The 19,582-nt window shown below is 41.8% G+C and overlaps 1 protein-coding gene across 1 annotated transcript in view; it reads right to left on the reverse strand.

Annotated features, from left to right (window-relative positions):
* Positions 1-19,582, reverse strand: part of AGBL1 (AGBL carboxypeptidase 1) — an 805,329-nt gene that overhangs the window by 355,516 nt on the left and 430,231 nt on the right. The window contains exon 19 of the mRNA XM_045901694.2: positions 10,265-10,394. Within this exon, the coding sequence (XP_045757650.2) occupies positions 10,265-10,394 (130 nt within the window). The remainder of the gene's footprint in view (positions 1-10,264; positions 10,395-19,582) is intronic.

A 19,582-nucleotide genomic window follows, 5' to 3' on the forward strand; every position in this document is an offset into this window, starting at 1 on the left:
TTTTATTTAATTGGTCTGCAGTGACACCAGAGCTGTGGGATTTTTTTAAGTTTTCCAGGTGATTCCAATGTGCAGCCAGGGCTGAAAACCACTCTGTTCCTGTCAAGAATTTAGAGCACTGGATCTCATATGTGATTGAATGTTAGAATAGCCTGGAAGACTTGCCAAAGTACAGACTGTAAACCCTCCCCAGCAATTCTGCAATTCAAGTAAGTCAGCGGTAGGCCCCGGGAATTTGCATTTCTAGCAAGTCCTTGGTGATGCTGATACCTTGGACCTAAGCCCAAGCTTTGGAAGTCTCTAGCCTAAAGGAACCAATAGAACTGTTAGAGGTTTAATCCTCTACCATCATGAATTTGCCACCAACCTTTATCTCTTACACCTCAGTGTCTCTCTGTGAATTAAACACCCACCATTCTTGTGAAAAGTGTGCAAACAAATTAAAGCTGTGTCTTAGCAACAGATTTCTCAATAAAGCCAGAAGCTTTGCCTTCGTGGTGACAGGTACTCCTTAAATGCTGAATTCAACTGAAGAAAAGAGTTTTCTTTTTTTCTGATCCTTACAAACTCTGGAAGCTGAGGTAAATGATAAGAGCATAGACCTATTCACCTGTGGGAATGAGCACTGCTTAGCCCTGGGACTTCTAGTGGCTTCTGGAGATTCAAAACAGAGGAGGTGCCAACATTGTCCTGCTTTTTGCTCAAATGACATCCCTAAAAATAAATGCTCGTTAATTATAAGAAACATGCATTCCTCTAAATTATAGGGGGCAATTACAAGACAAGTTATCAAGTTATTTCTGTTGATGGAGCTTTTTCTTTCCTATGGGAAGATGTAACATTTATGCTTCCTTTCAGTAAAATTCTGTGCCAGGTGGGTAGGAAGTGTGCCCAGTGATGGCACTCTAATGTCCACAGGCTAACCTATGGTCCTATCTTGCTTATTCATCGACTGATTCAGCAAATATTTACTGGATGGCCGCTTTGTGGCAGGAGAAATTAAAATTTTAATATAATATGGCACTGCCCTTAATAAAACAATAGTTACTTTATTAAAGACTTATGATGCTTCAGATAATAGGCTAAAAACTTAATACAGATTATCTCATGATGAAGCAGGTGCTACTATTATCCCCATTTTGCAGCGGAGAAAACTGAATTTCAGATCAAATAAGTAACTTGTCTTGTCCAGGCACACCCAAGTTTGCACTGCTATTAAGTATGTGAGTAAATATTTGAACCCCAGAATGTTCTAACCCAGAATCCATGTTTCAAAACACTTTTTAAATTTCTGTACTGCCTCCTCCAGAAGCTGTTTTGTTGGGATGATCCCATGAGTAAACAGGAAATCATATTGCAGTGAAAGGAGGATGGAAGTAGAGGTAAGTACAGGGTCTCTGGGAACCCAAATAAGGGGGTACGTGCAAGAGTCCAGGGGGCATTGTTCACACGGCATTCCAAATGAATGGTACCCTTGACGGTGTGCGATGGAGCAGTCCTAGGATTCTCAAGGGTGGGGGGGTTCCTAAGTTGAGTCCTACTGAGTGAGAGCTATCCAAGCCAATGGAATGAGGAAGAAAGCACCATGGATCTGAGGAACTGCAAGCATTCAGAATAAGACTGCAGAGTGAAAGGAAAGGAGAATGGACCTTCAGGTCTGCAAGTGGGCACCAGGCAGATCAGTGATACCCTTGCACACCACTCTGGGATGTTTGGACATTTATCTTGAAGGTGGTAAAGGAGCCATTAAAGTGTTTGCATAAGGGGGAGCAGCATGGTCAGGTCACCAGGACAGGAGTGTGAAGAGTGGACTGGAGGGACGGACACCAGGCCCCAAGGGATGGCAAGGACCTAGCTAATGCAGCGGAAGTATGGAGCTTAAGGAAGCTTAAGTATGGAGAGAAAGGGCGTTGGGTGAGAGCGGAAGGAAGTAAAATCTACAGGAGGAGACGAAATGGATCTAGGGGCCAAGTGAGGAAAAGAGGTTAAGAATACTCCCTAGATTTCTGGATTAAGTGAACAGGCATTATGATTGTGCTTTTCCCCAAAGGCAAGGAATATAGGGAGAGATGAAGATTTGGAGGTTTCATTTCATTAAGTTGTGTTTCATTTGAGCTGGAGTGGTTAGTTTTGAACTTGCTTGCTCTGGGTTAAACTGACTCCCCTGTGTCTTGTTTTCTCCAACAGCAAAGTATATGGTGTTGATTAGATTATGATTTTGAAATCAGGCTTTTCTGCATCTCCCTAGTACCTTTGCCAATGAATTCTTGTCCGAGCTAAATTGCAAGGTTAATTTAATTCATGCAAACATGAGTTCCATCATTTCTTGCTCAACAAAGAGATCGTTCAGGGCCACATTACTATGCTCCTCACATGCCTTCCCCACCTTTCGCCTCCATTCCTTGGTCCCATTCCTGTTCCTCCATAAGCTAATTGGGCCCTTTATGCAAGAGGTTAACCCCCATCTCAAACGCAACACCCCGAGCCATTCCCGTGCTCCCCACAGCTCACCTATTCCTGATTGTGTTTACTGCTCTGCTCTGTCAGCTTTAAGCTGCTGTGTTTTCTATTCCTGCCATCTGGGTCTTGTTCCTGCTTCCCAGCAGTGAGACCTCTGCATTATTTATGCCACTGCCACAGGAAAATGAAGGTGAGGCTGGACCGTGAGAAGGCCCATTCTGGGGTATGTGACGGAAACCCAGAACAGCAATGCTTCCAATTAAACCAAGCAAGGCTCACTAAAGCCCTGGAGATTCCAACTTGCACACAGTATTTTGCAGGCAGCATTCAGCCCAAGCTCTTGAGTAGAACAAACATCTCTGTGAGGGAAATGATATTGGTAGCATATTCGTTTGTCCTCCAAGAGCCTCATCTGCAAGACCAAATTTTCCAGACCTTTTACTGACAATCATGCTCTCTCCTTGGTGTTTCATCTGAGTGATAGCAACATCCAGTCATGGCTGAGGTGAACCACAGGGGTCCTGGGCAGAATTTATTCCTACAACTACCTGAGAGGAGATTTTACGTTCCATTCCCTTTCCTGAAGAGAGACACTTTTACTAAAATTGGGCTATTATGGGCTAAAGTTCCAACATGGCCTTAGAAAAAGCAGCCTTTACTTACAAATCAGTCAGGCCCCCTCCAATGGCTAGCGTAGGGTGATTATTTCACATTAAACTCAGCAGAAGCTTCAATAGCTAACTGGTGATGACTGCCCAGAGTGGGACCCTTTCTTACATGTTATAAAATGCTGGAGGAGGTTTTCTGACATCCCAGTGTTATATATTATAATGTCCTTCTTTCCAAGATAGTTTAATTACACTGAACGTGCCCATGAAAATTAACATGAAATGTACAGTCTAGTATATAGCTCTGTTTTGGACATAGCACTCTTGTGGTAAGTAACAGTAGTTTAGTATCATTATATTTACTAGACTGCCTGGTAGGTGCCAGTCACACTGCTAAGATTTTACACACATCCACACTCAGTATCAAAACCCTGCAAGGAGGATGTCATCCAAATTTTCAGATGAGGTTCTACTTCTGCTAAGTTAAAGGAGGTTAAACGCTTGCCCGTGGCCACCCATTAAAAAGCAATGTTTTACCTCAGACTCTGATCAGTCTGGCTCCAAAGATTTTCCATAATAAAATATTTTAAATCACTGGATGTGCCAGTGATGAAGAGCAGTATAACAAGACTGTCAATTAGCAGAATTCAGATGGAGCTACCAGGCTTACCCTGAGCTCTCACCTTGGCTAATTTTTACTCCCGTCTCTGGCTGGCTGGCCCTCTGTGAGCAGTGAGCTGAATACCCTGAGAGGGCATTCGGCAGGTTCCTCGGGAGTTAAAACTCTTCCTTTTCCCCACTTTTAGAGGTGGGGGGTAGAGAAGTACCAGCCTAGGTGTCATGTTTGGACACAGTTCCAGTGATCTGTCAGTCTGGGTGAGGCCCCAGCCGACTGTCTCACTCAGTTACAGGTACCGAGGCTCTCAAGGTAGAAGCATTAATCTATTCATTTTGTGCACCACTCCTAATCGGGGTAGATGGGTTACTGGGGACCCCATCTTCCCCTAAAGCTGGAGCCTAGACTAATCTTTTTGACCCATGGCAGATGTCCAGATTGTCTAGATAAACCCAGAGGGTGGGGTGTAAATGCTGACCCACCACCATGCTTACCTACTCCATGTAAGAAGGCTTGCCTCAGTTTCCTGATTTGCATTACTATCTTCATGGACTGTCGGTTGTCTTGGCCCCGGAGGTGGGACTGTGCTTTACGGTTGGCAACCCCCACCTTCTGGGACTAGAACTTTGAGGTCTATGTCCAATGCCATTGGCCATGATCAATGCTGCCTTGCTCCACTCACCAACCAGTCTTCCTCAAACATGTATTGAACAGATGAAGCACAGTCCCCTGTGTCTTCATCTGATGCCTGTTTTTACCTGTGGCCCTCCATCATAGACAACAGTCTTATGGCAAAATTAGCCCTGGTCCTGCCTCCACACATTGCTTGCCTCCTCCCCATTCCACCAGCTCTGGGCAGAGGCACCATCACACTGATTTAGACAACTACCCTCCTACTTTCCCCTCCACTCCACCTCCTAGCTTTGTTCTGCCTCACAAAAAAAAAAGAAGAAGAAGAAAGAAAAAGAAAAATAGGGAATTGGCTCAAACTTCTTAGAAAAATCTGACTGGCCCTCCCTGTGGCATGTAGAAAACCCCAGATTTCTACCCCTGTGATACAAAAGATACATTAGAGATACTAGCAGGGGAGAAAGAGGAAAAATTCTCTGCTTTTCAACATACATTTATTCAAGAAACTTCAGCAATTCACGTAAGTGTGGAGTACTTGTGTCTATAAAAATACCTATAAAACATGGTTTCTGGTATTTAGAGAAGCACTGTTTAATCTGTATTCCGATAGAGTAGGAACAATTTTAAATAAAAGAATATGGAATCAAATTTAAATTTTTTTTCACCCAGGACCTCCAAGAACATTCTGTCCCCACCCCCCAACTATGGAAGCAGGATTTTTTTTTTTTACTTGCCATATCCTTACACATGGAAAAAGGAGAATTCTAGATGCAGTACCTTAGCATGAATCAATGAAAATGAGCAAAAATAACACTTGTCCTTCTGCCACTTCTGAGGCATAAAGTGGAGATAAATAGTGTGTACAGTGTATCTTGAGGCCTTGGGGACAAGGTTTTAGGAAGAGACATGCCATCCCTTTTTGCTCTCTCCTTTTGTGTCTCTTAAAAGAAGCTGATTAACTAAAAACATATGCCGGAGGGACAGAATAAGACCAGGAAAATCATTTAAGTAGCTAAAAATTCTGTTCCACTGGGCCCCAGAGAAAGATAAAACCAAAATATGCCCACCCTGTCCCTTGGCAGAAGGCAGCCTAGTTTGTATCATTTGTAAATGGAAATCAATGAGCTCTTCAAAGAGCACTGAAATCCTTTACCAGCACGCACTCCTATAGTGAGAGCCAAGAGGATAAGAATCAATACCTCTCCTAATTCCAAAGCCCAGATTCTTTGCAGGGGCACAGGGGCCAGGCCAGCTACAACACAGCAGCCTAGAAGAGACTGTTGGCTTAGCTTCTTGGGAGCCTGCAGGAGCCTGAGAGCTTTCCTCCACTCCCCTTAGCCATGCCCACACCTCCTGGCCCTTGAGGGGAGCTCCCCAAAAAGGAACAGATTCAGTGCCTCCTACTAGCTGATAATGGTGGAGCCTGTCTGTTCTCTGGGCTTCTCTGCTTACATGCCTTTTCTCTGGCTGGACCTTTCTGACTCATAAATAGATCTTTCTTCTACAGCCTTACTACTCTGCCTTCTGCCTTGGCTTGAATTGCATGCCCGTATGCTGGTCCATCTCATTTGGGGCAGGTCCCTTTGTCTCCTAGTTGTATTTCAAAGCCCTGTGACCATGCTTTGATTTATCTTTAATTTCTTCTATTTAGGTAAATATGTACCTATAGTGACATGTACAGACCTCGAATGAGTTTTTAGTCAGTGAGTTTGGGTGTAAGTGACTCTTTAAATCAAGATATAGAACATTTCTACTAACCTCAAAAGTTCTCTCCTGGCCCCTATTATTGAATCCCTTTCTAGAGACAACCACCATTCTGATTCCTTGATCTTGAACTTTACATAAGTTGAAACATAGAGTTTGTACTCTCTAGTTTCTAGCCTAGGTTACTCAACATGCTTCTGAAATTCATCTGTTATTACATATATCAGTAGTTCATTACAGCTGGGTTTTTTTATTGCTTGTTTTTTGCTGAATAGTATTCCAATGTAGGAGTATACCAATATTGACTATGTTTCTGGGTTTTGGATCCAACATCTGGAACAGATTTCCTGACCCTCTCATAAATTAGAGATAGAAAATCGGGGTTCAAGAAAATGGGAAAGAGACTGTAATGTCAGTGTCATGTCAAATGAGTCTATGACAGCAGTTAATAAGAAGCTTCCCTTCCTTTGCCCCTTGCAATCACCCCAACTACAGAAAACTTGCCTGAATACCAGTTTCACAAGGCAGAAGATCTAAGAGATCACAGGCAGGCCTGTAGACCCTCTGAGGAAAGAATATTATTTTTCTCTATATTACTGTAATAAAAAGCAAGCAAAACTCTCATTAATCTTTCAAATGCAGCTCAAGTGGCAACTCTCCTCTCCAGTTTTTCCATAACCTTGAGGGAAGATGACTCAACCCCTTATTTGTGTTCCTATAAAAACTCATACGAACTTTTGTTGCAGTTTTTACCATCTTATACTCCTTGTTTCTTTGCAGACCTGACACCACTTTCTAACAAAGTGAACTATAGAACCCCCCGAAAAAAGGACCCTCTTTTTCCTTTCCAGTGATTATACACACTTGGTGTAGAAGAATGGACACATGGATGACTGCCCAGATGGATGGGTGGATGAATGGCTGGAAGGGTGGAAGGGTGGATGGATGGGTGAACGGGTATATGGATAGTTGGATGGGTGGATGGACAAGTGGATAAGTAGATGAATGGCTGGAGGGATGAAACAGTATGTAAATATTGCCATATTGCCTACAAACTCAATGATCTGTCTGGTCTTTAGCAACCCCAGCAGTATCAGGATACTGATTTCTCTCACTATCACATTCTCATTGGTTCTGGGAGTTCCTATTATTCCACTCACCAATAGGCAAATGCCTGACTACCATCTAGAACAGGTTACATCTTCTAGCCACCAGAAAGTAGCTTCCTGATACTTCAGTAAATATTTTCCTAAGAGCTAGAGGTTGGACAGAGTTACAGTTCATCTGTAACCACGTAGCATGGAAAGCTTCAGCATCCAGGACAGGCCTGGGTACAGAATGAGTGGCATTGCTTCTGCTGTCAGCAGGCGGCTGGTTAAATACAGCCTCACAGGGAACTAAAAGGTGATGTGGAGCCCATTAGAGAATTTTGTAACACTGTGAATAGCATTTAGTACTCAGCTGTTTCTCACCCACCTCTCAGATGCTCCCAGCAGGAAACAAGTCTGTAGCTGTCATGTTTACAGTTAATTAATGTTTATTTATATTTTTTTAAACAAGGCATTCACCTGTCATGCTTTAAAATAAATGTTCTGCTCTTCAATTAGAGGTTGTCAGAGTAGAGAGGAATCCTGTTTGTTATGGGTTGAATGTGTGTATATTTAAATGTGTATCAGGTAAGGACCTCTTTCCCGGTCTCTCTTCTCACAGAGGCTAAGGCTTCTTTTCTCAGAGAACACATTCTTTCCAGGCATTGACCATAAGATTGGTGCTCTGCTATACAGACCATGAACTTGCTTCTAGAGGGTGGACAGCATAGATTACAGCATCTTCTTAGATGGGGGTAGTGGGGATTAGCACGAAAATATTGCACACTTGACCAGTGTAGAATAAGGATTCTTAAGGAAAAAGGACATTGTTTGTTCTCTTTGCAGTAAAGTATTGACTCAAACCCTGCACATTCCAAAGAAAGGTCTGGCTCTTGATTGGCTCCTGTGATCTATGGTGGAGGTCTTGGGCCGTTAAGTGTCTGTTTGACCTCTAATGGGGAGACTGAGTAACTAAGATCAGCCATGTGGGGCACCATAACTATAACTGAGCCCCAATAAAAACCCTGGACATCAAAGGTCAGCTGAGCTTCCCTAGTTGGCAATACTCTCCATGCTATCACACATCACTGCTGAATTAAGCACTGTCCATACAACTCCATTGGGAGCAGACACCCGGAAACCTATACCTGTCCCTCCTGGATTCTGCCCTATGCGCCCTTTACCTTTGCTGATTTTAATCTGTATCCCTTCACTATAGTAAACTATAATTATGAGCACAACAGCTATTCTGAGTTGTTTGTCCTTCTAGGGAATCAGTGAACCAGAGGATAGTCTTGGGGATCCAATATCCTCTCTCAAAGAGTAAGTGATAAAGATAGATTCGGTTGCAGGGTGGAAAACAGGTCAGAACTGAATGCCAACTCTGCCATATACTTCCCGATGACCTCAGGGAAATCACTCGACCCTTTAATCTTTTTGAGATTGTAATAAGATTCTATACTAGATATGCATCTAATATTTCAATAGATATTCACTGAATGTGCCACGTTATAATCACATAATATATGTTCAAACAGTGGTTAAGGGTAGAGGTGATTGGCCCATCTGTGGGCTTCTCCACACTATTTTAAGTTCCTTAGGCAAGCACTCTAAATTTGGACATATGCCCCTCCATACTTTTGCAGAGAGTATGTTCACAGTTTGTAGTCAATAAATGATCGTTTTTATACGGTTAACTTGGCTACCATTACTTCCCTCCTTATCCTGATCTTAGGCCTCTGGTTTCAAATACAGACCTTCATCAATTGATGATGAGATTATATCCTGTTAAGTCCATCACAAATTGAAAATATCACACATTGAAAATGTATTTAATACACCTAACCTACCAAACATCAGAGCTTAGCCTCACCTACCCTACCCGTGCTCAGAACACTTACATTAGTGTACAGTTGGGTGAAATCATCTAACACAAGGCCTATTTTATAATAAAGTGCTGAATATCTCACATAATTTATTGAATACTATACTGAAATTGAAAAACAGAACAGCTATGTGGGTACAGGATGGGGGTATGTGTATGGGTTGTTTATCTTCCTGGTCATTTGGCTGGCTGGGAGCTATGGCTTGTTGCAAGAAGCCACTGCCCAGCATCACAAGAGAGGATCGAACCACATGTCTCTGGAAAAAGATCGAAATTCAAAATTTGAAGTATGCTTCCTACTGAACATGAATCACCTTCACACCATAGTAAAGTAAAAAAATCATAAGTGGAACCATCAGTAAGTCGGGGGCCGGACTGTCTGTCATCTGTTTTCCCTCAATTGTACAGTTGCTAAAGCCTACACATAAAAGTACCTGGAACGGTGCCAGAATCAACTCTGGAACTGAGTAAGTACTACTTGAACATGAATATGAACATCTAAAGCATTTCTTCCAATCACTACTTAACAGATATATACATATTCTTTTTGACCAATAACTTAAAAACCAGAAAAATAAAGATGTAGAAAATGGGATAAAAGCCAATTTTTGCACAGCTTTGAATCAATGGTTTTCCCCTATTGTGGATTAAATTGTGTCTCCCCCCTCCAAAAAATAAAAAAATATGTCGAAGCTCTAGTCGTCAGTTCCTGTGAATGTGACTTTATTTGGAGGCAGGTCTTTGAGGAGGAAATCAAGTTAAGACGAGGCCATACTCATTATGGTGGGCCCTAATTAGGTCACCCTAATCCAATAACTACTGTCTTTAGAAGAGGGAAATCTGTACACACACACACACACAGACACACAGACACACACACACACAGAGGATGGCCATGTGAAGATAGAGGCAGAGAGTTGGGATTGGCTGCCACAAGCCAAGGGATACTTGGGACTCCCAGTAATCCGCAGAAGAACAGGCAATGGAGGGTTTTTCCTAGAGCCTTTGGAAGACATCATGTCTTGCTGACACCTTGATCTTAGATGTCTAGTTTCTAGAAAAGTGAGAGAATGTGTTTCTGTTGTTTTAAGCTACTCAGTCTGTGGTGCTTTGTTATGGCAGCCCTAAGGAAATGAATACATCCCCCATTAAAGCCTGTCACACATAGGTCTTTGGCTTGTATCTGGGTTTCTTTCCTTGACAGAAAGTAAGCTGCCTCGTGAAAGATGGGAGGAACCAGAGAAGAGTGTAGAGACAGAAGGAAGTGACTCACCCTGGGACTTCGGCCCACACTGCTCAGGTAGTACAGGAGTCCTTTGGCATGGTAGATTGTTGGCTGAAGATGAGCACTGGGAGAGAGCCATTGTCTGTTTAAATCCTCCCCTTTCAGTGAGCATCTGTGGCTGCAGGAACAAACAAGGAGCAAATAAATACTCGTCGAGAAGAAAATAACTTGAGAAAATAAAGCTCAACAAGACAAACTAATGAATCCAATGTCCCTCTGACTTCTGCCCAATTGGCGTCAATTGCAGATGTCCAGAAAGCTGCAGATCTGTCATTTAAGCTAGTGAAGTGTTGATTATTCTCAGCCCCAAAAAGAACTGGAAGCCATATTTGACTTGATATTGGGTTATCATAGTTTTAAGACGAAATTTGGGAAATATAGTTCCCCATTATACACATCCACAGAGAAGGAATTTGATAAATTTCTCTGGGCTCTGGACCTTCAATTCTACAAATAATTAAGTTGAGCTCACACTGTCATGCTGGGTGTGTTATATACACTATTTCCAGCTGGCCCAATAACTCTGCCAGGTGGATAGTATTCATCCCAGTGAAGAGACTGAAGTGTAAAAATGATTACATAAATGGCCCAAGATCACATAACTAAGAGCTAGGCTTTACATCCAGGTCTGTTTGCCTCTGAGAAAGCATAGGCTCTTTCTCCTATCACAGGGCTTCCTCCCTATCCATACAGATGACACAGAACACTTGACATTTACCCAGAGAGCCAGAGTATCTTTTTCAAAGACATCATCATGGAATACTGGCACTAGAAATGAGCTGAGAGTCATCCATCCCCTCATTAGGGAAATGGAGATGTTCACATTGGAAACTATCGAGTTACTTTACAAAGTTGACGCAGCTGGTTATGATAGTGTGGCCTGCAATTCAGGGGGAAGCTGAGATGCTGAGCTGTCAGGTAAGGTCATCCAAAAAAGAGACACTCAAAGATGACCAAGGGCAGCCAGCCCACACTCAGGGGAGGCCCCCAGGAGGCCCGCTACAATGCTATTTACTCAAGACAGCTAACAAGAGAGATGCCCAGCACCCCCATCAACCTTCCCCCATGCCCAGCCCACATCTCCTGCGACCCTTGTCCTTCCGTACTCCAGCTCCCTCAAACAGATCACGGATCCCTCTGAGCAACCCTATCTGCTGTCCCTTTGCCAGGACTCCCCACAGCTCCATCCCTTTCCAATTATTCAACTTTCAGGGAAACTTTTCCTGATCCCCAGGCCATTCCATTCTGCTCCTATTTGTTGCAAGAGCTTCCAGAGGTCCCCTTAATTCTCATAAAAACCATTTTGGGTGGGGTTTTACTGTTATTTAGCTATTTTTACAACTCTTTCCTTGGACTGCGAGCCTCCTGGGGGCAGGAATAGTGCTTTGTTACCATCAAAACCCTAATAGAGTAACTGTCAAAATCGGTATTCAGTAAATAATTTGGAATGAATAAAAATGCACTAGCATTTAAATATAGAATCAGATACGTTTTCTGTGTTTTTTTTTTAAATCACTATTTTCAATAAATCTTGGAGGTGGAAGGAAAAAGGTTCAGCCTCCTTCTTTCACCACTTTCTCATCTTCGTGTTTCTGAAATTATCTTTAAATATTAGTTTCCTGCTGCTTGTCAGCCTCCTCTTACAGCTCACTGGAAACCAAAAATCTTTAGATTAATCATTTATCCTGATCTCACCATTAAAATATTTTGACTTGAGAAATGGTAGGTTTTTTCATCTTCTTCTCTGACTTTTTTGTTCTTTTCTTGCTATATTTTTTTTATCTCTCTTCCTCTTTTTAATAGCAATGACATCTAGAAATAGGGTTTATCTGTTCTGCCTGGCAACCAGGGATGGAGGTAAAATATAAAGGAGATCTTTAATAATGATAGCAACAGAAAGAAGCAGGCATCCCAGATTTGCTCCTGAGCATATTTGCTGTGTTTAAATGAATTTCTTTTCTCAAATCAAGGTACTTGCAGGCACAACATCCCTGAGCCTCGGGACACTAACTGTTCTGTGTCTCTCCTTGCCTTGACCTGATTTCTCATCAACACTGGGGACTTTTTCTTTTCTTGGTAATATCAAACGTGATAAAATCAGTCAAGACCCCTTAAAAGCATTTCCACTTGTACAAATGAAAATGCAGGCAATGTATGTGTCCACTAAACATTAATTCCATGTCAACTCCCTCCTTCCATGTGATCCGTGGAGACCAAGTGCAGGGACAATGTCTACATGGGTAAAAGTTCTTAGGTCACCACATAGCAAAATTATCCTTCTGGATTACAAATTCCAAAAATAGAAAAAAGTGAAGTTTGTGCTGCAATCAGAATAAGCACTGGGTTTGGGTTAAGAAGACCCACTCCCATCTCTCAACCCTGTCACCAGATATGGGATTTGGGATTCTCTTTGAGAGTCAACATTCCCATAGGCAAAAAAATATATAGATATATGTAACCTTGCTTCCCCGAATTATACTGAGGATCAAGCGAAATGATATCTCCATGGGGAAATATCTATATAACCCTATCTCTACCCATGTCTCTATCTATGTCATGTCCATACTTATATCCATGTGCACATCCCCATCTCTATCTGAATTTACATCTTCATCTCTATCTATAATGCTCAGGGATGCAGAGCAACACTTAGACTATGTTCATTGGTTCCTCACCTCATCCTAATTTTTTTTCATTATGAAGAATAATGAAGGAGCTCTATGCAGGTTGATTGGGAGGGATAATCTTGGCTAGGAACCCCAAACAAGAGGCTGTGGTCAGTTTCAATTACCAGTTCACCTGAGCAGACTTAAAGGTGGAAGCAATGAGACTAAAAAGAAAAGAATTCATCTAAAAAAAAAAATATGAGGGAATAACAATGTAAATTGCTAACTGGACTTTGGGCTGTTAAAGAGTACAGAGGGGGCTGGCTGGTGGATGGCACCTAAGATCATCCAATTACATGGATTTGGAAAAATCCAACCCCTGTGAGACTGAGGGAAGCCCTTAGTTTTGGGTAAATTTTGTTCTGCAGGGTTGGAGACAGTGATGCATTCCCTTTGTACCCATACGTTGTGTGGATTTGGAAGCCCATATGTTTGTATTTGTATTCAGAGCTCTCTGCGTGGCTATGATTTGGAGAGTATCTCTGTGAATGCCTATTGCTACAGCAGTTCCTAGATCTATGCAATTGCAGATTATCACAATATGTACTACATGTAACTTGAGTGCTTTTCCTTTTAAAGCAAATCCATTTGCTTCCAATCTCCAAATCCATTTGGCATTTTGTGTTAATAATATCAGAGATTCATGCAGTCAGCGATACTGCTGCTATCCTTCCCAGAGATTTGTTTCGAGCATTTGAAGATGAAACGTACCCACTCTTATTATCTACTGTAGCATTTTTGAAATGACAGCTGCTCCCTCCATGTGGAGAGAATCAGCAGATGGACAGCTACGAGTGGCTGGCAATAAATTTAGTGCCTCTAATTTCTGAAAAGGGGTAACCCCTCAAATAGAGTTGAAAGTCCTGCTTTGCGTATAAGACTAAAATAGTGAGCATTGCTACTTTTTTCTCCACTGAAAACTGCAAACTTACAGAGGAAAAATAAAAAAAGGAAAAAAAAAGGAAAACATTTCTCATTGGTTTTAATAGGTGAAGCTATTTGATCCAACTAGTCTTCCCTGTTTTCAAAGTTTTAGTTTAGTTTAAGACTATGCTTATATGCACTGAGTATGCTGGATCTTGGGTTACCAACCATCCAGTTTGTCCAGGAATGTTGCAATTGGTCCCCCTAAAGCTAGATCTCAAATTCTAAAAGGTGTTTCCAAGGTAGAATGTGGGCCAAAATTTGCCCTGTTTCACACTGACTTTGAACATTTTAGGTGGGACATGTACCTTCCCACCAGCCTGCCTATTTTTACCACTGACTGCTCTATATACATATTACGTGCCTGCTCTTTTTAGGCATTAGCATCCTGTGTCCAGGAAGTCTTAAACCTATGGTTTTTGGTAGGACATATTTCTTCCCTTGGGAAAAAAAAAATTGGAAAAAAGTTCTCCTATCTCCTAAAAATATGGTCAAACAAAAGCATCTCAGCTGAAGCTATGAAACAGTAAATTAGTAGTGCCAGTCCTAAGAGGTCACGGAATGGTACCCTGGATAAAGAATGGTCTCAAAAGCCAAACAACCAAAAAGGAAATGATGTCACTAGAATTCATTCTTTTAACATTAATTGCATATTTTCGTATCTGCTAAGAATAGGGATTATCCTGGCCAGAGACTAGGAAGTAATATAACTAAGGGTCTTGACAAGCAGACCCTGAATGACCAGGACCCCTGAAACAAAGTAAGGACCACATGTCAGAGAGAGAAGGAGGAAAAGTGAGTCACTTCCTAAAAGAGAATCTATCAAGCTCCGGTCAGACAATAAAATGATTCAAAAATCCCCCATCCATCCGTGACTGATAAATGGAGAGACGGGGCCCATCAGACTGAATGATTGATGCCCGGCTTGATCATCTTTGTGCCCAACCCCCCCCCCCCCAGCAGAGCCATCTCCAAAGTCTAAAGAGAAGCTGTGTGTTTGAGATTTAGCAAACATCTTCACCATTCACTGCACATCCTAGTAACAGGAGGCAGCATGGGTGCAGGAGGAGAATATTTATAAAGGTAAAGAGACGCATGGAAGCTTCAGGAATAAGACAGAACAGCATGGGGCACTATCAGCCAGACACTGCACCCAGAGCTTTCTAAATAAACACTGCTTGGATAGAGAAAAAGGGAAAACCAATGGCAGCTTCATCTGAAGATCGTGGTTGCTATAAAGCTACAAATGATCAGGGTTGCCAAGGACATGTTAGCATAGTCAGGGTATTTTTTTTGGTCATGCAAAATGCTCAGAGAGTCAACAGTCTAGAGAGCAAACAGAAGAGACCAAACCCAGGAGTGCCTCAACACCTCCAACACCCAGCAATGCGTCACTAAAGGACTGACCATCCTAGAGCCCAGGGACAGGAAAACTTGAAAAGAAGTCTTTAAAAGATGGACCAGAGGAACTCACCTGGGTTCAAATGTCAACTTCTTCGTGAAGCAAGTTACACGCAGTTGACCCTTGGACCTAGGTCAGTCCAAATCTAAACCAACTGGGTCTTCATGCCCTTGTTTCTCAAAGTATGGTCACCAACCTGGGAGCTTGTTAGAGATGCAGCAATTTGGGTCCCATCCCAGAATCTGCATTTTAATAAGCCCCCAGAGAATCTGTATGCACATTTAGTGTGAGAAGCAGTGTTTTCTACTATACCTTGAGGAAAGAAAGAAAATTAACCCTTACAAGGAAATCTGTACTTTACAAAGGACTATATTGCCCACAATTTCAGGAACCTGGAACACATGCTATTTAGGACCTCTAACATCTTACCTGGAGCAGCACCAGCCCCAAAATCTGGATACGCCTCCCCCTACCACCCCATTTTCCCTGCTATTATACTAGTCTCTTGCATGTTTTCATTTGAAAACTAATACAGAATTAAAGTGAAAATGTGTTTTCTCTAGCTTATGTTGACAACTCTGATTTCATAATACCATTCAAATACCCAATGGAACAATTCAAGAGATAACAAGGTAAGGACAAGTTCAGCTGAAATCAGGCCAGATTACGGGCGCCTTCGTGACTCAGCTGGTTAAGCATCGGGCTCTTGATTTCAGCTCAGGTCATGATCTCCGCTCAGGGAGGAGTCTGCTTGACTCTCTCTCTCTCTCTCCCCCTCTCCCTCTGCCCTTCCTCCCGGTTACTGAGCACATGAGCACACAGTCTAAATAAATCAAATAAATAAATAATAAAATCTTTAAAAAAATTTTTTTATAAAATAAAATCACACCAGATTAAGGGGTGGGCCAGCTTGACAAATAGAGTGAGTCCCACAACAGCACTTGTCTAAATCAAGAATAGATAACCAGTTAATTCACATTTCTACACAGCATTTGATCCCATATACAACTGATTCCATAAAAATAGGTATCACTCTCACTGAAACAGTTAATACTAAGGTTGAGGTTTCTAAAGCTATGTCTTGATACCAACAACTATCTGGGAAGAATTTGCCAAACACATGCAAGTCAACAGTAAAACCTTAGGCTCTGCCAACAGTTCTGAGACCAGCCAGCCAATAATCACTTGAATTCACCTATTACGACTGGCTGGCTTTTTGGACCACATCACATTACTTAACAGATGTGAGTAAGAAGGATTTCTTTAATTTCTGAGATTTTAAATCCATTAATAATCCTTGCCAAAAGCTGTCAGAATGGGAAATTATAAAAGAAAAAATTTTAAAAACCAAGAACTGATGATTATCCCCCTCATGTTAAAAAAGAAAAATAAAATTCTTTGAAAAAAAATTTTAACACTCATTTCCTGACAAAGACAATCAAGAAAATGAGGATTGATGGATACTGCCTACTTGACAAGTTAGGATAAGGTATAAAGTTATATTCAAAAGACAAAAGTATTGTATAAAAATGTATTCATTGATTCATCAAATTTTTTTTTTTTAAGATTTTTTATTTATTTATTTGACAGAGAGAGACACAGCGAGAGAGGGAACACAAGCAGGGGGAGTGAGAGAGGGAGAAGCAGGCTCCCCGCAGAGCAGGGAGCCCGATGCGGGGCTCTGATCCCAGGACCCCGGGATCATGACCTGAGCCGAAGGCAGTCGCTTAACCAACTGAGCCACCCAGGCGCCCGATTCATCAAATATTTATTGTCACAACATCTACTATGTGTCAGATACTACTCTTCTCCAGAGGAATACAGCAGTTAATAAGCCCTGCTCAGAATGTACAGTCTGGGGGTTATCACTGAGGGGCAGCCCAAGGCAGACATTGGCTGCGTCTTGTTCTGTTAATTTCTTAGCACCAACTCAGCACAGTGACCAGCATGTGGTAGGTAACTACTCATCATTATCTAAGGAATAAATGAAACCCAACTCACCATGTTACTGCTGTCAGAATCTTTCTTCTCTGGGCAGCCGATATCTAAATTAAAACTGTGACTTTTTTTTTTTTTTTTACTGTCAATTCAACAGATTTAATTATGGGATATTGATTTTTCCTATCATCTCTGTCTCGGCAGGGGCCTCTGTAGTGCTGCTGTCTGCTTTGGATTAAAAGTTCTTTCCTTGTTCGGGAGAAACCTTTGATGAAAAAATTCCATGTAAAGCTCAAAACCATTAACACCGAGAAAAATAATTTTTTTTTAATAAAATTGCTGTGAGAGTTCCATTCTCTTTTCCTAAATGCAAGAGTTGAAGAAGAAGTTTATAGCTGAGACCTCCCAAAGAAGCTCAGAAATTAGGGTTCTTTAGTGGACCAGGAGATTAAGTAATACCCCATGTTTCTCTTCCTGAATGGAAAGAATTCAGGGCTCTTTACTTTTCTTCTATGGCTCAGAGACTTACTTCATATTAAGGTCATTTTTCCTTATGGACCAGAAAGCAGACCATGCATTTACATCTCTCCGATTGAGTTCATCAAGCCCAAAGGTATCTCCAGGGAGTAACAACTCCTCCCTTCCCTGCTAACTAGGAGAGGTAGCAAGAAAGGTGATTCTCTGTTTTCTCCAGAGGATGTCAGTGTGTTTAACTCTGGTGTATAATAAAATCCAGATAAGTCTCTTGAGGCAAGGAAAACAGATGTAAAAAAATAATTTCTGCTGATTGGTCTTTATGGGTTCCTGGACCTAATTCTGGCCTGGAGGGGTGGGAGTATTTCCCCCAGACAAAACACCAACCAATTCTCAGAAGACCAGCAAGGTATCTGAGAATTCACCTCAATTCTGACACTACCTAGAGATAGCATCAGGTTTCACAGGTTAAGGGTTCAGTCCTACAAGACTGCTCCCACCCCCACTTCTGACCTACCAGCTACAGACTGGAGGTTCCAGTGACCTCCTCCTTAGGCTTGATTAATTTGCTACAGGGGCTCACAGAACTCAGGGAAACATTTGTGCTTACCAGTTTATTAAGGATATGATAAAGGATACAAATCAATGCCCAAATGAAGAGATGCAGAGGCTAAGGTATGGAGAAAGGGCATGGAGCTTCCATGTTCTCTCCAAGGCATCGCCCTGCCCTCTCCAGTCTCCACTGGCTCACCAACCTGGAGGCTCTGCTAACCCTTTTGAGTCTCTATGGAGGCTTCACTGCAGAGTCATAATTGACTAAGTCATTGGCCATTGGCTGATTTAACCTTCAGCCTCTCTCCCCTCAGCTGAGGTCTGGGGATAAGACTCAAAGTTCCAACCCTCTAATCACATGATTGGTTCTCCTGGCAACTAGTCCCTGCAACAGAGTGGGGTCCAAAAGTCACCTTGATTAACATAACAAGATAACAGTTGTACAGCCTATATCACAGGAAATTCTCAGGGTTGTAGGAGCCAGGAACTCTGGACAAAAACCAAATACATACGAGAAACGTATTTTGGTCAACTGTATGACCAAATATGTATTTCTTATAAATCATGATTTCTTATAAATCAGTAGGTTTCAGTAGCTAGGAAACATTAACCTTATGCCCTAAAAGCAATAGGATCACCAATGCCATCCTGGGTTTAAAAAAAAAAAATGGAGAGAATTATCTGGGAACTCTGGAGTTCCTTTTCCTTGAAGTCCTGGCAAGAGAAAGTGGAGACAGGAATGGTAACACTTACAGTGCTGAAGAGAAAGTCAGAAAACAAATTTTATTTTAGTCTTGGCTTTGACACTTGTTACCATGCGATCTTAGGCAAGTTTCTTAATTTTGCTTGGCTCAGGCATGTTAAGGGGAAAAAAAAAAGATTAGGACACACGATTCCTATCCAAGGTGATTTTCTCCTTTAAAAATCCATAATTCTACAAAAGACTTGCAAAAGAAAAGAGTAAGAAAGAGGGGGAGATACAAGGGGGGAGGAGGAGAAGGAGGTGGGTTATACAGTTTTATTTTTTAAAATGCAGATTCATAAGAAGAAAAATTGTCCAAGATTTATCACCTCATACCTGAATTGCAGCCATGGCCTCCCCATTGGCTTCCTCCTCTCCCATCTCTCATAATGTTTCTCTCCCAATTTGACATAATTCCAAAATGATATCCAAATTCTTTCAATGGCTTCCCATTACCTAAAAAGAGGATGTGTAAACCACTTTGGCTGGCATTCAAGATCTACAAACTGGTCACAGCTCACTAATCCAACTTAAACTCTTATTACCGCCCAACAAAAAACCCAGGGTGACAGGCAAGCCAGATTTCCTCATTGTTCCCACAACAGTTT

This window comes from Mirounga angustirostris, unplaced genomic scaffold (assembly GCF_029215605.1).
Source record: "Mirounga angustirostris isolate CCGP_5_RB_7025 unplaced genomic scaffold, mMirAng1.0.hap1 SCAF_9, whole genome shotgun sequence".
Classification (NCBI taxonomy): Eukaryota; Metazoa; Chordata; class Mammalia; order Carnivora; family Phocidae; genus Mirounga; species Mirounga angustirostris.